This window comes from Melanostigma gelatinosum (genome assembly GCF_949748355.1).
Source record: "Melanostigma gelatinosum genome assembly, chromosome: 16".
Lineage (NCBI taxonomy): Eukaryota > Metazoa > Chordata > Actinopteri > Perciformes > Zoarcidae > Melanostigma > Melanostigma gelatinosum.
This window is the reverse complement of record NC_136649.1, coordinates 22450857-22474244: the sequence shown is the minus strand read 5'-3', so window position 1 is coordinate 22474244 and position 23388 is coordinate 22450857. Positions and strand designations below refer to the sequence as shown.

The 23388-nt window shown below is 45.1% G+C and overlaps 2 protein-coding genes across 2 annotated transcripts in view; one reads left to right on the top strand and one right to left on the bottom strand.

Annotated features, from left to right (window-relative positions):
• The window catches only part of kcnh5b (potassium voltage-gated channel, subfamily H (eag-related), member 5b), a gene marked incomplete at both ends in the record, with an annotated part of 71990 nt that extends 65312 nt beyond the window's left edge, over positions 1-6678 (top strand). Inside the window, one exon of the mRNA XM_079286863.1 lies at positions 5563-6678. Coding sequence (XP_079142989.1) covers positions 5563-6678 — 1116 coding nt within the window. The remainder of the gene's footprint in view (positions 1-5562) is intronic.
• An 8308-nt stretch (positions 6679-14986) lies between these two features.
• gphb5 (glycoprotein hormone subunit beta 5) lies at positions 14987-22020 on the bottom strand (the record flags this gene model as incomplete). The annotated part of the gene is made up of 3 exons (XM_079286832.1): positions 14987-15178; positions 16402-16594; positions 22001-22020. 3 exons carry the CDS (start codon positions 22018-22020, stop codon positions 14987-14989), a joined length of 405 nt encoding a protein of 134 aa, XP_079142958.1.
• Positions 22021-23388: the final 1368 nt, after the last annotated feature.

Sequence of the window (23388 nt, the reverse complement as noted above, 5' to 3'; positions counted from 1 at the left end):
ACATAACCTAGTAGTACTCTTGTTGCCTGAACATAACCTAGTAGTACTCTTGTTGCCTGAACATAACCAAGTAGTACTCTTGTTGCCTGAACATAACCAAGTAGTACTCTTGTTGCCTGAACATCACCAAGTAGTACTCTTGTTGCCTGAACATAACCAAGTAGTACTCTTGTTGCCTGAACATCACCAAGTAGTACTCTTGTTGCCTGAACATAACCAAGTAGTACTCTTGTTGCCTGAACATCACCAAGTAGTACTCTTGTTGCCTGAACATAACCAAGTAGTACTCTTGTTGCCTGAACATAACCAAGTAGTACTCTTGTTGCCTGAACATCACCAAGTAGTACTCTTGTTGCCTGAACATAACCAAGTAGTACTCTTGTTGCCTGAACATCACCAAGTAGTACTCTTGTTGCCTGAACATAACCAAGTAGTACTCTTGTTGCCTGAACATAACCTAGTAGTACTCTTGTTGCCTGAACATAACCAAGTAGTACTCTTGTTGCCTGAACATAACCAAGTAGTACTCTTGTTGCCTGAACATAACCTAGTAGTACTCTTGTTGCCTGAACATCACCTAGAATACATTTTGTGGGATATCTATGAATTACGGCGCATACATTTATGTATGGGTATGAACGCTGTCTGAGAGCAGCCTGGGCTCTTTCTTTATCATGGATTTACAACAATAAAGCAAAGTGTGAGCATCTGGCTGATAAAAGAAATGGCATGAATAACATTAGCGTTCAGACACAGTGCTATATATCTTATGTACTTGCATGTAATATTACATAATATATCCTCTCCCCCACCTCTTTCTCTCCGCTCTGTGTTTATTTCATTGCTTCCCTCCAGTCACAACATCACGGCCTGGATGAAATGAAGACATGACTCAGCTTAACCAGCGTCTCTCTGTGAAACCCAAAGTAAACCCCGACACTCTGTTTCTGCTCTTGAATATTTAAACAGGTGCAATTTGGGTATCTGGTAAACATCATGTTTCATTTGTTCCGTCTGTAGCTGGTGCTCCGGTTCTAGAGGGGGAGGCTCATGTTTGAACCGTCTTTGGAACGAGAGCTTTGAAGGGTGAGACCGAAATAGATTTTTGGCGCCACGATGTTGAGAGAACCTCCGCGCTCGCAGCTCATGTAAGAGTGCAGACGCCGCTTCCCTTAGAGCGATACCCGCTCTCGTCTTCATCCTCTGTTTCAGGGAGGTAGATTCAGTCACTTTCATTTCTCACAATGAAGCAGAAGAGCGTGCATGACTTAACACGATGCCTCCAGCTGTCGACACAGTGTCGACAGTGAAGCCGATGCTTCATGTCTTAAAGCTGCATTCTCTCTAGTGTCCACCAGGGGGCGACTCCTCTGGTTGTATAGAAGTCTATGAGAAAATGACTCTACTTCTCTCTTGATTTATTACCTCAGTAAACATTGTAAACATGAGTTTATGTCTCAATCTCTAGTTTCAAGTCTTCTTCAATACAGCATGATGTTCATTTAGTACATTATGGTCCATTTAGAGTCACACAGACCATAAAGCAGGGGATGCTTTAGGGGCGGGGCTACACAGTGATTGACAGATCTCTACCAGAGACCTATACGGCGTCTCTACGTCACTCCTCCTCAGTCCAGATATGGTCACTTCCTGTTCACTGGTTGCAAAAAAGAAGGAGACGACCATAATCCAAGATGGCGAAGGTGAAATCGCCGAACTCGAGGCTTCAAAACATCTGTCCTCAAACCAATGGGTGATGTCACGATGACTACGTCCACTTCTTATATCCAGTCTGTGGGAAAAATGCATGAAACAACAAAGCAATACTGATTATTGTCCGATTGCCTGCCAAAGAGCAGCCTTTCTAAAAATGTAAAAATAATACCTGAATCATGGTCTTGCATTAAGTCACTGACACGAGCAGCACGACTTGATGAATGAGGCCCAGTTGATTGTGACTCACTGGTTTATTGGGTACATGTGTAGATTTGGCTGCTGATGTAACGAGGAAGGACTCGCTGGACCCGAGCCATCGTCATCCGTCAGTCCTCACCTCTGCAGTCACTTACAAGTTCATTTGAAACTGATGCATCACAAATGATGATGGTGGAAGCGCAGCTCTTTAAGCTCTTTACACAAGAAGGGAGGAACAGAAAACAAGCAAGAGAACCATCACTTCCCTTTACCTGCTACCTCCGGACCAACACACTAGCAGCCGACTTCTGTGTCAATCCAATTATAAACCCAATATTAATGTTGATCAAATGAATGCAGCCAATACATTGACTCCTTTAGATTGCTCTGATCCAGATCCTCTGAGAGAAGCTTGAAAGGCAACAGAAAAAGAGCCGTTTGTTTTGCTGTAAGACTTTACGGTCAGCAGGACCAGAGGGTTCTCCAGACACCAGATCAGAAAACATGCATTCATTAAAAAAGGGCTTTGAAGATGAGGAGGGCAGACTTTGTGTTCAGTCTTGCAGCTGAAGCAGCGATCTGTGCAGCAGAGGTCCTTCACATGAAGTTGATAAAGTAATGGGATAAAGAGATATGTTCATTGTTAATGCAGTTCTTAGACGACACAAACATAAATAATAAATAACATAAATCATCTAAGCTGACGTGCACCAGGGTCACCAAACGATTTGCATCAATAGCTAGTTCCTCGTATCATCTGACATTTCCCTTCCTGACCTCGTCTCTCTGATGTGTATTTGTTGTTGTTTGTTGTTATTTCTGGTGCACTTCCTGTTTGGTGGGTAGCCAAATCCCCCTCCGGGCTCTGCTTCTTAATTTCCTTTTCATTAGCATATGCATCCTAACAATCTGCATGTGGAGCTCTCGGGAGAGAGTGTGGTGAACTATGAGACAGCAGACACTTTCGACTGCCTGGTGTCTTGTTTAGTCACGTGGCCCATGTGACCGCGACTGTATTTCAGAAACACGATGTCAGAGCATTGAGCTGTTTATTTTACTGCTTTGTCTATTTACGTCCTTTCCAGTTCCGTTCCTGTCTGTTCTGAAGGTGAACACAGACGGGTTTGTTCACACTTCGTTCATCTGTTTAACGGCTGCTGAGAGTATTTACAGAGAAATATCCAAGATTCATACAAAGAATGCCTGATTTGCACATTTAAACATAAAAATAAATCCTAGAATAAAAAGTGAATGGTAAAAAAGACTTGCAATACAAAAAAAACAATTGTTTTAATGTAAGTAATCAGCTGGTGAGCTTTCATGGTGATATCTGCAGTTTTGTGTACAGTATGTACGGCATTTGATAAGAGATATAAATGAGTAATTGACTCAAACACATCGGTGGTGATTCGATGTTTGTCAGCATTTTAAAAAGTCTCTCAAAGAAGCAAATAACTCACCAGAGGAAGAACATCAAATAGTTTCACATTTTGAATGACTCATGCAAGTATTAACTTCTGATGTAACTTCATAGAACTCTTCGGGTAATAAGCTAATTACATTAGATGACATGATGTAATATGATTCATGACGTGTGTAGTAATCATACAATTAATATGACAGCTGTTCATCCGAGTGCCTCTCGAGGAGCCATTCATCCAGATATTCACAGAGAGTCATTGAGCAGCATGACTCATAACTCCGCCTTCTTGTTGTTGTTGTTGTTGTGGTGCACGTGTCCCGCTGGACGGCTGCTTCGCGAGGCTGTCGTTCTGTGACAGACGGAATAATTGGGTCAGAAGAAATGAGGCTGAATGTGAGAAAGGTGTCGGGCCTCTCGACCCGTCGCCCTGCGGTCAAAGCGCTGATCCTCAGAGCTGTGAGGCGTGTTGCTGCGCTGCCAACCCATTGATTTCTTCAGAAGGTTTTAATAAAACCTCTGACTGTGGATGAGGGAGGAATGCAGAGCGGTAATGTATTGCTGCCTTTTCCCTTGAGAGGAAGCAGCATTATTTCTCAGTACCGGAGATCTTTACTTTTGTTGTCGTGTGCAGACATTAAAAAGAAAACGTTGGTATTTCTGCTCCAGCTTCTGTTTGTTGTGTCTTAAGTTGCTTTGTTGCTTTGGGGAGAACGAGCTCCGGTAAGTGGACCTCGAGTGGAGATTCACTTTTTTAAATGCTGTTTTCAAAGTTGAAGATGAAAGTGTCGAGCTCCATTTTTAATCAAGGCAACGCGAACGAGAGGTGTGCAGACACCTATGAACACCTCTGAACATCACAAAGTTCAACTTCCAACTTTCCCAAGTTTGGCAAGACGCCAATGGAACTGATGGATGTTGTGTTTGTCCGGTGCCGAGCCTGTTGAGCACAGAAGAACATTTTTGATTGTGTGTGAATATGGGACATAAACGTCAGGTGTCCACAGGGTTCTAATGTGTTCACCTGTCAGGTGTTCTATCATGTGAATGTCTCTGTTTTCAGAACAGGATTATGAGCCGGCCGCTGGCCAACTCTCTGGCCTTATTACCAATAAAGTGGATAAACGAGTAAGACGGGCATGAGATTCATGTGTTTAAATGTTTTTAAATTTGAAGAAAAGACACTTTCAAGGTGAGCAAGGAGAGACAGACCTGTTGGGGTCTTTGCGAGTTGTGCTTTCTCTAACTTGCATCATTCATTTTTGGGCAGTCAGTTGAGTGGAGACCTGTCGGACTGTCTCCACCATGTGACTGACAACATTAATAAATGTTGGAAATTAAAATTGGAAGCTCAGCCATGCTTCCATCGGGGAACATAGAAAAAAAAATCCCCAGACATCCCTTCTTGTTTTAAAACCTCTTTAAAGATTCCTAACGCTGACGTGTTCTTCACTTCACTCTTGGGATGCACTCGGTTCTTGGAAGCTGCAGCTGCTGAAGTTAATACTCAGTGACTGTTCGTTAATGGAGATTCTTTGTATTTGATCCGGTCACATCAGCGTCATGAACCCACTTGTGACGGACTCTTGTTTCGATTAATACTCAGAGACAGAAGACTCGTTGTTCTCTTCAGAAAAAAACATTTCAGTGACTTTCAACCAAACCACTCTACTTGTCAGAGTTAATTCACTTTAAACGTGTTAATTCACAGGTTGTGCCTCCGGGCGGAAGTACAGACGGCTGAAAAGCAGAGCTCAGGAGGTAGAAATGCTCGGTTGGGTAGATTATGGAGACTGACAGCAAGGTGGGCGAGGTGAGGTCCCCTCGCTTCCATCTTTAACTCAAAGATTGAGGAGCATTGTCATTTCAACTTAAGAATAACACTTAAATGGGCAGTTAGATGGCTGACTGCCTCCCTGCCAGGGATTTCTGTCATTCCCAATGTAATTAGTGCGTAAGGGGAGCCAGGAGAGAGTGGCGCCAGACTCAGGCTGAATAATACAGGGGGGGGGGAGCACTGATGGATCATTTAACGCAGATCTCCAGAAGCCATCTAGACTCTTGCAGTACCTGAGTGCAGTGCAGAGGATTTCTTTCTGACATGTGATTGTGCTCCAGTGAGAGCCGACTAACACATTTCCATAATTATAAATCTTCCTCTTTTATCTCCAGAGAGATCATTGTTATTCATCGTGCTCATGTGGCATGTTGTTCTTTTCTGTGTGCAGATCATTTTCCGCAAGATCAGCGACGTGAAGAAGGAGGAAGAGGAGAGGCAGCGGGCGAAGAACGAGGTGCAGCTCACCATCCCGCAGGACCATCCGGTCCGCAAGCTTTTCCAGAAGTTCAAGCAGCAGAAGGAGCTCCGCAACCAGGGACCCGCGGCCACCTCGCAGCTGGACCTGGAGAAGAACCAGCTGCAGGTGGAGCAGCACCACCTGCACCACCACCAGCAGCAGCACCTGCACCCCAACAGCCTGCAGCTGGGCCACTCCAGCCTGCAGCACTCCCTGCCGCTCAGCCTGCAGCGACCCCCGTCCTCCATGCAGAACGGGGCTCCGCCCAGCAGCAGTGTGCTGACCGTGTCTCAGGTGACGCCCATGCAGAGCTCGCTGGCGTACAGCCCCCCCGGCGAGCCCCCCGTCAAGCAGAACAACCGCGACATCATGGAGCTGCAGCCCAGCTCGAGTGGAGGCGGAGGCGAGCCGACCGTCAGGGTCAAAGTCAGCACCAGCCCCGCCTTGGCGAAGCCCGTCGTCAAGGCCAGCGGCTGGATGCGCCTGAAAGGCAACACGGCTCCGGTGGAGGCCAGGAAGGAGGGGCTTAACAACAACGTCAAGGCCGTCTCTGTGGAGATGCTCTCCCAGGAGGGCAAAGGTCAGGAAGCAGGAGGGGGCGGGGATGTGGAGGAGGGCGGGGTGCCCAGCAACAATCCCCTCCGCAAGACGGACTCCTGCGACAGCGGCATCACCAAGAGCGAGCTGCGGATCGACCGGGCGGGGGAGGCGCGGACCCCCGCCGCGGTCACCCCGCTCCTCCACAGTCCCCTCCCCGGAGGACCGGGGTCCCCTCACCCGTTCTGCCCCGTGCCGGAGCAGGCCCTGCAGGCCGCGCTGCACCAGACCCGGCTGGAGCTCCGGGGCGACATCCAGACTCTGGGGGGCCGTATGGGCGCCCTGGAGAGTCAGGTGGCGGAAATCATCAAGCTGCTCTCGGACAAGAAGCGTCCGTCCTCCGGGGCGCCGGCGGCCTCCGCCACGCCCAAAACCAAAATACGACGGCAGGACATTTTCACCGTTTCTAGGCCTGTTTCTCCGGACTCGGAGAAGGACGATGGGCTCTGAAGAGAGCTCAACCAGTGGTGTGGAGGGAGAACCGGAGCACGCGGCACGTTGTTCTGCTACGATCGTGATCATCGGTTCAAGGGTTCCTGTCGGGGGGCATCCAGCGCCGTCGGCTCCACTTACGCCACTGGTCTGAAACAAACACTGGCTCCTCTAACATTTGCACACTGACTTCTATCTCCAAGTCACGCGAGAGTCCAGCACTCCAGCGTGACGCGGGTCCCGTTTTTTGTGATTGTACAGACGTCTCTATGCATGTCCAGCTGGATTCTGGCCTGCCAAAGACTGACCGTACTCATTGCCTGTATATTATGCAGTCGACTGCATGCGGAGTTTAAAGAGACCTTTTATTGAGCTACACTGTACATATGAATATTTTTCATTGATAATTTACTATGTGGACATTCAGGGTTTGCACACTGGTAGCACTATAGACATTGAATAACAAAAGGGTTTACTGGCAAAGGCATTGTGCATGGATTATTTATTAACAGAGATGAAATAGAAGCTTGATTGAAGAACACAGATTCTCAAATGTGATGAAGAAGCATCCCTCAGCACACGAAGGGACGCTTCTGGTATGTTTTATATGTCAATTATCAATTTTGCTTCTTATAATAATTTATATTTTTGATGACGGAGATGCCCTTGGCCTCAGTTAGTTGAAACCTTAAACGGTAATTTTGTCAGAATCCTCCTCGTGTCTATGCATCGCTCGGGTACGCCGCTTGAATATGATAATATCTTCTTTTGTTGTCATGTCGGTGAGTGTTTGTTTCTTCTTCTTCTGTTTGTTCCATTCCTCTGCATGAATCAGGGATGGCTGAATGCACTTTGGGTGAAGGCTTTTTGGGGGAAATAGCACGGAGTTCAGTTCACATGAAGGTCCACTCAGCACAGTGGCACGTAATCCCACACGCGGCCGTCTTAACAGCGAGCGTCGCGCTGAATCCCGTTAACCACAGAAGCTTCACCGCAAAAGAGCTCAAGTGATGCAAACAATGGAATACTGTACTTTTAACGACATCGGTTTTTCTAAAGCTGCATGCAAAGGAGTAGTTTTATGCTCCAGAGTGCGTACACACACACACACACACACACACACACACACACACACACACACACACACACTTCATGCACAGTGTCTGTTGACCCTGATGCCCCGCTGAGACTTTTCTTCTTCACAAAAGGCAGATGAGTCGTTTTCTGTCTGAAGTCGAGGTTTTTCAGGTCTTGTTGATGATTCAGACACTGCCCCCCCCCCAACACACACACACACACACACACACACACACACACATTGAATAAGGCAGAACACAGGTGTGCGGTGGCCATCATGGAAGACGTCATGTCACTCCTGCTCTGGTATGGACAGCGTGAGCGGATGCACTGGTGGCAGAAAACGGGCTGATGTGAATCAGAGGTTTCCCTCTTCTGGTGGCTGTGGATGGCTCGTTAGCTCGTTAGCTCGTTAGCTCGTTAGCTGCTGGATAAATGAACAGCTGGTTGGATTTCTTTTCATGCCTTTATTAAACAGCTAACAGGAGAGAGAGACGGGGAATGACGTGCAATAAACGTGGTCAGCATCCTGAAGCTCCAGCCCACCAGGGCGCCGCTGCCCGGCTTCTATACAGACAGCAGAGGTGCAAATACAAGAAAACATCATCTAATCCTCATCGGACTCCTGCCAGGATACTCGAAATAACCCAATCGGACCTCCGGTGTCAGGAGAGGACATTGGTAGATCGCTAGAAGTTCTTCGCCCTCTTTAACTCGCTCCACTCTGCGACAGCCTGCGTGACGAGGCGGACAGCAGGGATGTTAACATTGCAAGTCTATGCAGAGCTTGAAAGTAATAGATTTATGCTCATTATCCTCCTGTCGAGCTGTGGTCGTTGACCTTTTTGAGCACCCCAGATTCAGCACTGGGGACATTTTGACTCACAAACCCCCGATGCTGATCGATCATGAACTGTCTGCACCTCCTTTGTCACTTTTCAAACAGCTCCACATGAGCTGCGCGCTGTATGCTGCCATGTGGTTTCTTCTGTTGTTTTGTCTTCATAACCATCTGGTGACCCCTCGTCTGTTGAGAAGCGCTGCTGTAGGAAACACATCTATTATTCTGAAGGTTTGAAGGTGAGACCGAAAGAGGAGAGAGACGTGATCAGTCGTACGAATGTGTAACCTGTGCACACGCCGGACTCTCTCTACTCGAAGACGGTCAGTTGTTAATAAAACAGATGTGGGGAGAGAGACGTTAAAGCCCCGCCTACTTCTCCACCTGGAAACGTGGCGACGCCTCGTCCTGCAGGTCGTCTCCGGCCTAAAGTTTCGACTGATCCCTTAAATCAGAGCAGGACTTGAAGGCACCACGATCACATGATCTCTCATGGCGACCATTGAAAATGCAGATATTGTGAAGTCTGATGCCGGCATTCAGTGCTGAAGATACACGTCAACAAATGTTTTATTTTTCTTGGAGAAAAACCATAATCTCAAATGAAAAACATTGGTGTGAAAATGTCCCACCAAAGCACTTATTGTGCTGGAATTGAAACATCTGTCTCTGCTGGAAAATGATGAAGATCAATAACTTTGTCATGTTAATTGGCACAAAATGTCCCCATGAAGACGAGCTGAGACGCGAGGCGTCCGTCTCGATCTGATCAGCCTTTCCTCTGGACCGTCTACTTCTGATGGCTTCTGTTCTGCTGTTTTATTTAAATGTGCACACGAGCCTGTTTCTGCACACCTCACACTCTCCGTCTCTGCTGTTGGCCACTGAGCGGATCCCCTGCAAGAATCGGGGGCAAGTGCCTTCCTCAGGGACGCCTCGGCAGCAGGTTCAGGCACCTCTGGATCTACCGGATCACTTCCATGATGGCTGCCTCTGTACCCGTGTAGAGCAGCACGCCGGCATGCGTCTCATATCTGCAACACATATAAATATAGATCGAATATCATGCAAAGCTATGCAACAGTTGATTCTCTCACAGCTGTAAAGAGGCTCATCGTGTCAACAGGTGAGCAGGATAAGATCCTGATCACACATATATCTCAGTGTGTGTGTACATGAGATGAGATATCACTTATTTATATCCACCAGCCAAACTTAATGATGAAATCTAAGTCCATCTTCTGAGGAAAGTAGTGAGTCAGCCAGTTCAACACTTCACTCCCCAGAAGAACGAAACCGTGTTTGTTTTTTAACACGTTGAACGAGCTTTTCCCAGTAAATTCACCTCAAATCCCCGAAAAACACGGAACACAATCTGCACCAGAGTGCTGCATGTGACCGACTCACAGCAGCAGCAAATCTATTTTTTACGATTTCAGAGTAAATTATATCACATATCGAACAGAGTTATGAATAGTAAGCACGATATCAATGACTGATTACTTACATGCAGGTGTTTTAATGTCTAATTCTGGTTTTGTGGAAAGCCACTTTAAAACGTTTTCTTAAAATCAATGTATTGATTGTAATAATTCATTAGAAAAACATATTAGTAAAAACTCAAATTTCCCAAATGTATTTCATTTATTTATATTTCAAATGATTTTTTAAAGGTTTCTAATGTGTCTGCCCAGCAAACCAGAAATCTGACCAATCGAAGCTTTTAGTGAATTTATAAAAGTACAACAAACTGAAAAAACACAGAACGACCAAAAGAATTATAAACGGTTTAAAAAACACTTTTACATTTGAATTGAATGCTGATGTTCTATCTACATGTATAACTTTATTGATTGATTGAACACGTGAGCACTCCAGCCTCCGTACATGAACCACAGACTAACCAACCCTAACCAATATCGGGACAGATGGAGCCACTTTAGAAGTTTAGCAGGAAGTGATTCAGAATGAGCTGTGAGTAACATTAATATCTAGTGTGTGTGGGGGGGGGGGGGGGGGCACCACCTCTTCCGGTGGCTTCTCTCCAGTTTGAGAGTTTTTCTCTCAGTGAATTCGCCAGAAAACTTTGACATTTGTCAGCTTTTGCGAGCAAACTTTTTTTCTGTCGAGAGAATGAAGGGTGACCCCTGTGATCTGAGCCCTGCACTCCCTCACACACACACACACACACACACACACACACACACACACACACACCCTTCAGCGCAGGATTTTTCGGCTTTGCCACTTGAATGTAGAACCTCCCGTCCTCTCCTCTCCAGCCTGTCCCAGACCTTTCACTGGGAGCAGAGACGCTTTTTTGATTCTTCCTTTTGTTTCTGCTTTCCGTCTCGACACTAGAAGGAGGTCCTCTTGTTTCCTCTCTGACAAACGCCTCCTCTCTCTCTCGCTCTCTCGCTCTCTCTCCCTCTCGCTCTCTCTCTCTCTCTCTCTCTCTCTCTCGCTCTCTCTCTCTCTCGCTCTCTCGCTCTCTCTCCCTCTCGCTCTCTCTCCCTCTCGCTCTCTCTCTCTCCCTCTCTCTCGCTCTCTCTCTCTCGCTCTCTCTCTCCCTCTCTCTCGCTCTCTCTCTCTCGCTCTCTCTCGCTCTCTCGCTCGCTCTCGCTCTCTCTCTCGCTCTCGTTCTCGTTCTCTCTCGCTCTCTCGCTCTCGCTCTCTCTCGCTCCCTCTCTCTCGCTCTCTCTCCCTCTTTCGCGCTCTCTCTCTCTCTCTCGCTCTCGCTCTCTCTCTCTCGCTCTCTCTCTCTCGCTCTCCCTCTCTCCCTCTCTCTCCCTCTCTCCCTCCTCGGGGTGCTGATGATGATGTGCAGTCTTTGAGTCCCTCTCTCTGGAGACGGGGCGGGCCTCATCTATTAGAAATGATCCTTCGGCTTGATTCCATCCTGGATATTGCATCGAAGGCAAATGGAAGTCATTCCCCCTCGAAGAACAGATAGAATTTATACGGTTTGACTTATCTCACAATATCGAACCTGCAGACATTTTCATTTTTCATCAGCTTTAGCTCAGATAAAGTTACCGTGATTTTAATAAGCGGGGCCCTTTCTCTCTCTTTTCTACTGGAATGTTGTCAATTTCTACTGTTTTGTTGAAGCAGCACAGGAATCCCACTGACTGGTGTATTGTTTTACAGTTGCACATCTAAACTGTAATGTCAGAATAATAAACAGCCGTCTGGGATCCTCTCTCGCTGTCGCGCTGTCTCTGTCTGTGTTTCAGAAACAGCTTTCCTCTTCACTCACTGCCCGGAAGGAGCATTCAGTAATCAATGAGTTTATTGATGTGTATTGGCACCCAGCGGCAGCTGAAAGCAACACAAAGAGATGCTCTGCCGCAGGAGCAGCTCTTTACTTTGGTTGCAACCAAACGCTGACATTTTTAGGGAACCAAAATGTTACAATTAACTTTAATGAATTGAAAACACATCATGCTGTGTTGAAGAAGACTTGAAACTGGAGATTGAGACATAAACTCATGTTTACAATGTTTACTGAGGTAATAAATCAAGAGAGAAGTAGAGTCATTTTCTCACAGACTTCTATACAACCAGAGGAGTCGCCCCCTGGTGGACACTAGAGAGAATGCAGCTTTAACACATGAAGCACTGACTTGACTTCCAGAACCAGAAGTTACAGCCTGATCGAGACTTGTGTTTATTTATGATGTGGATAAAGTAATGCCACCTTTCAAAATGACCGAACTGTTGAATTAACACCTTTCTAAAACAGTTTAAACTAAAGTGAACATTGTAAGCGTGATGAAGAATGTCTGCATATTCTCTCTCTTGTCACTAAAACATTTACTGGCAATGAGAAACAAACCCGTCAACCCTGAAATGTTGATAGAAGTTAGTGCACAGTTGCTTATGAACCTAAGTTAGTAGAATCTGTTGCCGTGCAGATATTCTCAGTTCTGCAGGAGAAACGCATGGAAATCATTTTGGATTGAGTTTATTCATTCTGAACTTGGACAATTGGATTCTCTGCAGCTTCTTATTACGCCAGCTGTCAGACATCACACACGGATTTAGAAAGAAAACTTCTTGAAAAGTGACTTTTGCAGCTCAACCCCTCAGTGATCTTCTTTGTTCTCCTTCCTCCTCTCAGCCGCTTCCTCGTCCTCAATCTCACTTTTCTTCCATTTCTGTCTTTGTGACCAGAATTGATATTTCAGGCTCCCGGCCTGCAGCTTTCTAAGAGGTTCAGAGAAAAGTGAAATAATAATCTCTAGTTTAACACCGCACAATCTCATTAAGGCAACTAGAGACCAGGAGACGCACCGTTTTACCCAAACTGACCCCGTCAGCTTGGGATGCTGACAGATTCTCTTGGAAAACATATTTAATTGCTGCTGCTGGAGAAGGATTCCTCTCGCTGCAGCAAACTGTGGAAGCGAAGGTGCTTTGAAGCCCATTTACCGCCGAATCGTTTCTTTTTAGTGTCGATTGAGAAGTTATTACCTCCGTGTGAGTCGACGAGTTTCAAAACCAAAACAGCTGTGGTAAAATCAGTGCTTTTCACTAATTCCAGCGTTTATTGTAATTATGGTAATTAGATTGTTCTGTAAATAACTGCACGTCTTTTATTGTTGAACTCCACAAGGCTTCCGTTTCATCATCGCACTGCTCACCAATGACTGAATCCTCTGAAAGGAAGTGAGTGTGTATCCGGGCAGGAGAGACCATGAAACCGTCAACGAAGGTTTCTAACCTGAGGTCCATGACCTCCTCTGGGAGCTCAGAGGGAGACAATGACTCATCGGAGACCATTTACTCTAGAGCTTATATTTACATGCATTCATCTATTTCAGATTGAGACCATAAACTCGTGTTTACAATGTTAACTGAGGTAATAAGTCATTTTCTCAGAGACTTCTATACAATCTGACTTCTTTTTGCGACCAGAAGCGTCGCCCCCTGCTGGTCAGTAGAGAGAAAATGAGTTGCAAGACAAGCTAACCGATGCGGAGCGGCCATGTTGTTAACGTGCATAGTGGGAAAGGAGAGAAGCACTTCACTGAGCCGTTCATCACAACAAAAATAAATAGTACGACAACAAAGCTACAACAATTTGGGACTTTCTTGACGTGCAAAAATGATCTTTTAAATGTACAAACGTGTAATTTATGGCAGAATTCAAACAGGATCCAACAAATATTTGACTTTTGTCGTTGACTTCTGGTAATTTGTTTCTGAAATAAGGGGGGCACCGGAAGGAGAGGGGCTTCGTCTCTCTATTGTTGTATCAGCCCGGCAGTTACACACCTGAAATACATCCATTGACACCTTCCAGGCCAATCATAACAACCATAAGTCGTGGCCTGGTCGGAGGCGGCGTGGGCGAAGCTTGATTGAGCAACTCGCTTTTGCTGGCTGGAAGTTCTAAACACAGCATTTGTTTTTGCAGCTGTGGAATCATGGAAATAATTTAACAATTTCTTTGTTGTATTTTGAACAAAGCAGCAGAATCTGCTTTCTGTTAAATGGAACTATTTGACTTTTTACTTCTTTTAGAGTTTGTTTAGTTTGCATGATTTACATTTACGGTTAATGAAAAGTCACACTCGCTACATAACCAACTCATTCCAACTGTACTAAACGGGAAAGAATATTGAATTGTGACAAAATAAATAACAGACAAAGGGAGAATTATATTTACTGAACAATATATTTTACAGAAAAATCAGATATGATCACATTTCTAAAAAGTAAACATAAAATACTTGCGAGCAGAATAGAACAAAACATACGAGCACAAACAAAGATTTCCTGTTTTTTGCTAAATATATATTTTAAGAGCATCCGAAACTGAAGCAGTTGGCCTTTACGTTCAGATTTTTCCCGGCAGTCATTAAAAAGGTAAACCGGGGTAAATATGTATCATTTGAATAGCAATATAATGTGTGCACAAGATGTACGCTCAAATGACCATTTATAGGGTCATGAAGTCATAACAGACTCACTTTGTTGCTGTAAATCTAAAGGTCTAAATCCTCCCCCACAACCCCTTATACCCCCCCCCCCCGTACTTTAAGCATCAGCATTGATGCCCATCGGCCTCCTCATGTTATTCAAGAAAATGATTTATTTTTTTGTTCAAACTATTCTTTGTATCACCCTCCATGTAATTATCATATTACCAGTAAATGATTGTATAGAGTGGTGCTGGTCAGACAGATGTTCTACACTCGGTGGTGCTGGTCAGACAGATGTTATACACTCGGTGGTGCTGGTCAGACAGATGTTCTACACTCGGTGGTGCTGGTCAGACAGATGTTCTACACTCGGTGGTGCTGGTCAGACAGATGTTCTACACTCGGTGGTGCTGGTCAGACAGATGTTCTACACTCGGTGGTGCTGGTCAGACAGATGTTATACACTCGGTGGTGCTGGTCAGACAGATGTTATACACTCGGTGGTGCTGGTCAGACAGACTCCACAGTCACATCTCAGGGCCACGGGGTAGGTGAAGGTGGGCTCCACGTTTGGCAGACAGTTGGGCAGTTTCACAGAGACCAGACGCGTCTCGTTGTAGGTACAAACCCTCTGGTGGGACTCGATGAAGGGCGTGTCCATGACGGGCTTCTGCTCATACAAACAGACAACAAAATAGTCTGAACAACCTTTTCTCCTCAACTTTGATGATGCTCTGCTGTTGTTGATGTTGGTTCTGGACATTTCATTCTTCTCTACAGAATTTGGTGTGAACTAGCTGGGCGGCCGTATTAAAGATGTATAGCTCCCACACATTAACTGCACCATTAATGTATAAAATAACAAATATAATTATTTTAGTTTGGGACTCTAATCATACATTTTATTTATTTTTTGTAATTTGCTGTGTATGAATCGAAAGGGGACTGCACAAAGCCATTTAAAAAGACTCTGTGTAGAAAGCTTTATTATTTTTTACATATACATAGATTTATAAAACGGCCGTAATAAACTCAACTTTCAGCACTAAAGATCACCCGCTCATCAGGAAACCTGCTCTCCAGCACCTCTAGTGGCCTAAAGCCACCAGTTTACCGTTAATGACTATTTCTCATGTCACAGTAACCCGACGTGGAAACAAATCCACCTCATTAGACTTTTCACATTTGAAATGAAGTCATTTGTTTTGCTCATCGTACTTTGCAGACAGTGAACCTCCGGTGAAGCTGTTTGGAGGGAGAACTGTGACACATCTGCAAAGCTCCGTTCATCGCTCGTAGTGTCGGCGTTCCGGGGATTTAATCTAATTCTGCCGTTGCAGTCATTTAAAGTTCTCTGTCATAACTTGAGTGCACAGAAGGTGGAGGTTGTACATCCTGAAGCCGGGTAGTTGTAATTAGAGCCTCCTGCACAGCAGCGGCTCCAGCGCAATAACAACGCAGAGAGAGTCACGAGCCTCCTAATGCCTGCTGTCACTGAACACAATGCACCAGATGAAAGTGAGATTCCGCAGCATTTCTCTTTTCTTTCTGGAATCAGAATGCGGCAACTTATGAAATCCTGTGCGTTGATGCACTTGAGGCGTTGTTGAGAAGGCATTCAAATCTCTGGATTCCACCGCCGCCTTTTTCTCATTCTTGCGGAACGTTAACTCAATGTTCAGTGCGAGCTGCTCCACAAGCCCTCCTGTCCTCCTCCGACCCGATGCAAGATTTATGGATTTCACTCAGCCCCGCGTGAGTATGTGACCAAAGAGTCAGTTATTATCAACACACAATGGGCTTTTCCTCTGGCATGGATGTGTCTGGTCTAATATTCATGCATCTACTCTCTGTGGGACCTTAACCTCATGTCCCCCCCCCCCCCCTGCCTACCTCCCAGGTCTCACAGCGCCCCCAGCAGGCGTCGGTGGTGACGTGCACCCCCCCGCAGCCGGGCTTCCTGGCCAGGAAGGTGAACTCCCGGACAGCGCAGCCGATGAAGCACCGCAGCTTGACGGCCGACGCCCGGGGGAGGGAGTCCGGCTGCAGAGAGATCCAGAGCAGCAAGAGCAGCAGCCCCGGCCTGCTGGAGGTCAGAGAGGCAACACAACACAAGCACCTTTCTTTAAAGTGTGTTCAAGAGGGGTTAAAGCTTCAGGTAAAAAAAAAAAAAAAAAAAAAAGGTTTCAAATAGGCTGGAAAGGTGTCAGTGACTTGCTCAAGGGCACTAAAGCAGGGCAGAGACAGAATCCCAACCAGCTCCAGGCCTTAGACTAAAAAGAAAAGGAGTGTTCTTAGTACTTCATGGCTTTCTGAACCACAGATTCTGGGGTCTGTTGTGTCTCATTCAAGATACTAAACTAGTGTTCTTGTGTGTGTCACTTATTATGAGCTTCTGTATGTTATAAACTGTTTATTGAAGATTGTGCTGCTGAAGTTGAGCTTGTTTAACACTCAGCTGGTTTTAGACAAACAAGGTGGACTGGATCTGGGTTGCCTCTGCAGCTGATGCTGCTGTTTAATAAGCAGACGAGTGACGTTAATCTGACTTTAACTTCCATCTCGATGGTAACGAGACATTTGACAACTAGAGCGCCACAATCAGGACGTCCCGTACAAGGTCTAGTCCTGTAAACTGGTCCCAGTCTGGCAAACAGGATAGGAAGCGTTTCGAGGACTTTATGCTGAATAAATGAACTGTTATTGAAATATAACAACGCATTCTGTGGTTTTAAAGTTATGAAATCATGTGATTCTTCTCTTGAAAGAAGAAAGTAAGGATATTAACCTGCAGAATGAGCTCACTGAGGTTGCATCGCTCCCCTTAGTTTCCCTCGGTGACTGTTTCACTGTAGAGTCAAAGGTCGGTGAGAGTTATAAATACTGTCACAGCTGCATGTTTGATGACAGCCCAGTGCTTCAAGAGACCACACAAAGGTTGACAAGCTTTACAAAATAGCTGGTGTTGACACAACTTTGGCCAGAATTAAAGTAATTTGCGGTCGATACATTATAGTGGCCCTCAGCTCCGGCCCCTATCGCACAAGGTTTGTGAGAGCTGCAGTAAATCTCTCTCCACAGGCTTTTTACATGTAAACCGAAATCTCATCACAAGATCCATTCAGTCGCTGTTCTAGAGCGTTTGGTCACATTAACATCTAGTTGTCAAATGTCTCGTTACCATCTTTGACAACAGATTCAAAACATGAAAAGACAAAGTGCAAAAGAAACATAAAAGGACATTTAAATACAGTTAAAAGGTCAAAGATGTAGCTTTAAAAGCTGAGTCCATTCTTGACCTCGGAAACAGCAGATGGGTGAAAAAATCTCACCAAAAGCTTTTGATCATGTCACGTTTAAAAAACCAAGTAAACAACAGGTAAACACCAGGTAAACAACAGGTAAACACCAGGTAAACACCAAGTAAACAACAGGTAAACACCAAGTAAACAACAGGTAAACACCAAGTAAACAACAGGTAAACACCAAGTAAACAACAGGTAAACACCAAGTAAACAACAGGTAAACACCAGGTAAACAACAGGTAAACAACAGGTAAACACCAGGTAAACACCAAGTAAACACCAGGTAAACACCAGATACACAACAGGTAAACAACAGGTAAACACCAAGTAAACAACAGGTAAACAACAGGTAAACACCAGGTAAACACCAAGTAAACACCAGGTAAACACCAAGTAAACAACAGGTAAACAACAGGTAAACAACAGGTAAACAACAGGGGAAGAATAGCACTCTATCAGAAGCAGTGAAGCAGAATTCACTCACCATTGTGACTTCTGTCTTTGCTGGGTCATCTGTGAACTGTTGGATTTCTACAATGAAATGCAAACGTCACGCGACAGTTCATCCGTCTGACGCCTGCAGTCGGTTCTGAAGTCGCTATTTGGCCGCGTGGCTGGAGGACAAGAACCTCCTCAGACCTGAACCACCTGCTGACGGATCTGACGGGACTAGCCGGGGCCTTTTTATCATCTGGTGTCCTGCCACTCAGTCTCCCCCCCCCCCCCCCCATGCCCTGGAGGCCCTTCTACCTGTCGCTGCTCATTTAGTTCACCCACCGGCTTGTTACCACTCCATTAGCTTGATTAGGGGGAAAGAGTCTGCCCTGTTGTTCATACTCATCCACACGGAAGATAGAGAGGGGGGGGGGGCAACATACTCGAACACAGTGCCTACCTGTGTCTACTCAATCATCCAAGCTCAATTAGCCGGCTCCACAGTCAGAACCTGCTCCTGTTCTCACATGCCGACTGTAATGACTTCACCCCTGAGCTCTGACACTCGCTTTACTTCACCATCCTGTTCATTATGTCCTTTCTCTGTAGCCAGTGGACAAGGATGCATGTGTCAGGAGGAGGAGGAGGAGGAAGCGCCTCATCAAGAAATTACCTTTCGTGGGGGGGGGGGGGGGGGCCTGCGGGCAGCGTGTGGGGCCAACCGGAGCAGAACTGCTCTCAAGTTGCTCGGGGAAAGTAAAGTTGAGGCCGAGCAATTAAAGTTAGATTAGAGGAAACACAGTTGAGGAGGATGAGCCGGGAGACAGGTTCACGCTCGTCCTGTCCTGCTCACTGTCGGGGGGGGGGGGATAACAGGGAGGATTACAAGCACGCTAATTGTAATCCAGTATAAAAGGAAGTAAGCCTGGATTTCCACACTCCTGCTCTACGGCGCAATTATTGTCCACTTTCAAATGAAAGATTTGTTCTTTAGGTTTGAGCTTTATTTTTGTCATTACTTCATTAACTTCATGGGGACATACTTAGTTTAATGAATTAATTAGTTTTAAAAGAAGCAGCTCCAGGTCTGAGGCCAGTGTCTTGCATAAGCGATGGCAGGAGTCCTACTTCAGCCAACATGCACGCATCTTCAGTGAGATAAGATCCCATTCGAATATTAGAATATATATACTGAGTACATGTAGAACTCTGCAAGGACAGAGCCGCAGCCGAAATGTCAGCTTGTTGATGTGAGGGAACATGGCTGACAGACAACATCTCCATGTGTCTTAGAAAGGTGTTGGTGCATCGGGCAGCAACAAAAAACGGCTTCAATCACGAGCTTGATTCCTTCGTCACCATGGAAACAGTGAAAACAATCTCCCCTCAAGCGTGGGCAGATTATGAGACAATGAGCACAGACCGCCCCACCACCTCTCCTACACCGGAGTAAGACGCAGACTGCATAGTTGTTTACACTCTTTTTGTTGTCTTGTGGCTCTTTGTTGTCTTGTTGTGTCTCTTTGTTATTTTTTTGGGGAGTTTTTCGTTATTTTTTGTCCGTGGTTGTTTTGCAACTTTTTGTTGTCGTCTTGTGTTGTTTTGTGTCTCTTTGTAGTTGTCTTGTGTCTCTTTGTAGTTGTCTTGTGTCTCTTTGTAGTTGTCTTGTGTCTCTTTGTAGTTGTCTTGTGTCTCTTTGTGTTGTTTTGTGTCTCTTTGTAGTTGTCTTGCATCTCTTTGTGTTGTTTTGTGTCTCTTTGTAGTTGTCTTGCGTCTCTTTGTGATCAGGTTGCGTCTCTTTGTAGTTGTCTTGTGTCTCTTTGTGTCTCTTTGTAGTTGTCTTGTGTCTCTTTGTGATCAGGTTGCGTCTTTTTGTAGTTGTCTTGTGTCTCTTTGTGATCAGGTTGCGTCTCTTTGGAATTGTCTTGTGTCTCTTTGTGATCAGGTTGCGTCTCTTTGTCGTTGTTTTGTGTCTCTTTGTGTTGTTTTGTGTCTCTTTGTAGTTGTCTTGCGTCTCTTTGTGATCAGGTTGTGTCTCTTTGTCGTTGTTTTGTGTCTCTTTGTGTTGTTTTGTGTCTCTTTGTAGTTGTCTTGTGTCTCTTTGTGATCAGGTTGTGTCTCTTTGTGTTGTGAAAATAAAGCTATCTTTCACACTTAGAGCGGATTTAAGAATGAAACAGAAGCTCTCAAGAGGCGTATAGTTATATCAAAGCAATAGTTTATTTATCAACAGAGTTATTCAGCCCAGCAATTAAACATGCATGGGTGCTAATGGTTGCACTTCTCAGAGATTCACCATGAGACACACTTGGACACGGCAGTGTGAAGCTTAATATAGGGTTCCTCCCCTTGATGTCCATTTGTCAAAATCAAAGATGCAGGCGTGGCACATTTGTATGTGTATGACACCTGGGTGGAGACCTGAACGTCCGTTCACATTGGCCCCTCCCAGAAGGCGTTTTCTTCTATCAGTGTGTGTGAAATGTTGCATGAGAGCGGACCTGTGAAGCAAGTTGTGAAGAAGAGGGGAGACTACTTAGGGCGTTGTCCCTGCATCTCTCTGTCTATTGTTCCTTCCTTATCTCTCTAAAGATGGCGGCCTGTTCCTTGTGGCGCAGTTAAGTCAGTAATCTCCCTCCTGCTGCTCCCTGGCCCTAGCGTGTGCTGTGGGCACTGTATGAGTGGTTAATAGAGCTGCATAAGCTAATGGTTATTAAAACTACAAATATGCTAGTGATCAATTAAACTGTATATAAGCTAGCTGCTAATTAAACTGTATATAAGCTAGCTGCTACTTAAAGCTGCATATAAGCTAGTTTTTATCAACATTTGTCATTGTTTTGTGTCTCTTTGTGTTGTTTTGTGTCTCTTTGTAGTTGTCTTGCGTCTCTTTGTGATCAGGTTGTGTATCTTTGTCGTTGTCTTGTGTCTCTTTGTGATCAGGTTGCGTCTCTTTGTCATTGTTTTGCGTCTCTTTGTGATCAGGTTGTGTCTCTTTGTAGTTGTTTTGCGTCTCTTTGTGATCAGCTTGTGTCTCTTTGTAGTTGTCTTGTGTCTCTTTGTGATCAGGTTGCGTCTCTGGAGTTGTCTTGTGTCTCTTTGTGATGAGGTTGCGTCTCTTTGTCGTTGTTTTGTGTCTCTTTGTGATCAGCTTGTGTCTCTTTGTAGTTGTCTTGTGTCTCTTTGTGATCAGCTTGTGTCTCTTTGTCGTTGTCTTGTGTCTCTTTGTGATCAGCTTGTGTCGCTTGTGGCTCCTTCTTATAGCCGTTGTGAGTCTCTTGGTGTCTCCTCTTTGTGTCTCTGACGCTCTAGGCCCCTGGCTCTGTGCCCAGTAGGCCCGTTCCATCCAATCCATACATGCTCTTAAGGTCCACTTACTAACTTGTTCTGGAGCTCTTGACCAAGTCACACTACCTTCATCTTGTAAATGACGTTTGCTCAGTTGTCATCGAACCGTATATTTTCAAACTTTTAGCACTTTAAGGGGTTTGAAACTCATCCTTGTTTCCTTGGGGAAAATAAATGACAAACCACTGCCACTGAGCTCGGGCAAGGCACTATTCTCCCCATCAGCCCCAGTAGAGCAGCCCAGTAGCCTGCAGTCAAAGATGTGGGGAACACTGAACAGCCCATTATGAAACATTCATCGAACGTATGAATAAAGACGAAAACACGAGACAGCCTGCAGACGGCTCAGCAGTACGGTGATGCTGTGCTGACCTCTGGTGGTCACCAGTAGTACTGATACTCACCTGAGCACCATGTGAGACATGTTGCAGGAGTTTAATCAGTTCTTATACTTTGTGATCACTTTGCTCATAATGAGTTCATTGTTCTTGTTTTACATTGAATGTTATGTTTGTTTTAGTTTTACTCGACACACTGTGGACGCCCTCATTTCTTATTGATCTTTTTGACAAATCTTCTTTTCAAGAGCGTCTGAGGAAACGATATCTAGTTTGGTACTTTGCTCCTCGGTTAGGACCCTGGAGCTGCATAACCAGCCTGTGTGAACTTCGACCTCCGTGTCAGCTCGTTAGCAGTCGAGTGCACCCTGGGAAACATAAGGATACTTATATTTTTGTCAAATAGTTTGTGTTACAGTGCTAAACAATTTGCATGTATTGCGATAATATTTTATAGTTTCAGCCTAAAATGCATCATTTCCTTCTTGTATGACAACTCCCGACAATTCCCTGGGAGAATTATTTAAGATTCAAAAATTTATTTCGGTTATATTGTTAATGAAACACATTCATTGAAAAGGTGCAAGATTGTACTAATTAATAGAGCATTTTTCTTTTTACTTTATTTTCATATTATTCTGATATTTTTCATTGTTCTATTTTAGATATTTTATTTTTTCACTCCTCGGACATTTAATTTAAAGGATTTTAATACTTTGTTCAGCCAGCCTTTTTATGAAACAACATTTTTACTCAATCAGACGCTTTTCTGCGTCTTCTCTTAAGTTTATATTCTGTTTCAATCGTGTGAATGAACGAGAGAAGGAGAAAGTTGCATTCAGGTTCCCAGGTCTGAGATTTGTTTCAGAGTCAGCTCAGCTGACATTAAACTTCGGGTCACACTCGCACTTGTTGGAGCTGCACTTTCAGCTCGGGTGACACCCACCAGTGATGGGGGGGCTTGTGTGTGTTGAACCCTGACTGCTTTCTATATTTAGTCTCCCACTGAGCTTTTTTTTTCTTTGCCCGGCACCGGCATGGCTCCGGCTTCTCCGGTAACAGTCCGGCCGGCCTCTGGAGCTCTGCAGACGGCAGATCTGTCAAACTGCGCTTCAGGTTTCATCTCCACCAACGACCACAGAGCAGAATCTCTTCCTCCACATTGGGAATCATTACTGGCCCGACCTGCATCTCCGCTGCATCTTTCATTCACTGCTGCATGTAAGTACGGGTCACTCTTTAAATGTTGTATTTACTTTAACACCAACTAACAATACATTCAGTAGTAAAGCATCCATTGGCTCTTGACTGAAGCGTTACACAGTCCTGCTGTAAGTGATCTCAGGTATTATGATGTGATCCACCCCTCGTGTTCCCTCTGCCCTGTTTGTTCTTTCAAAGACTGATTCCTCATCACAGACTCGTTAAACCTGCAGGGCAGCCGCTTGTTGCGT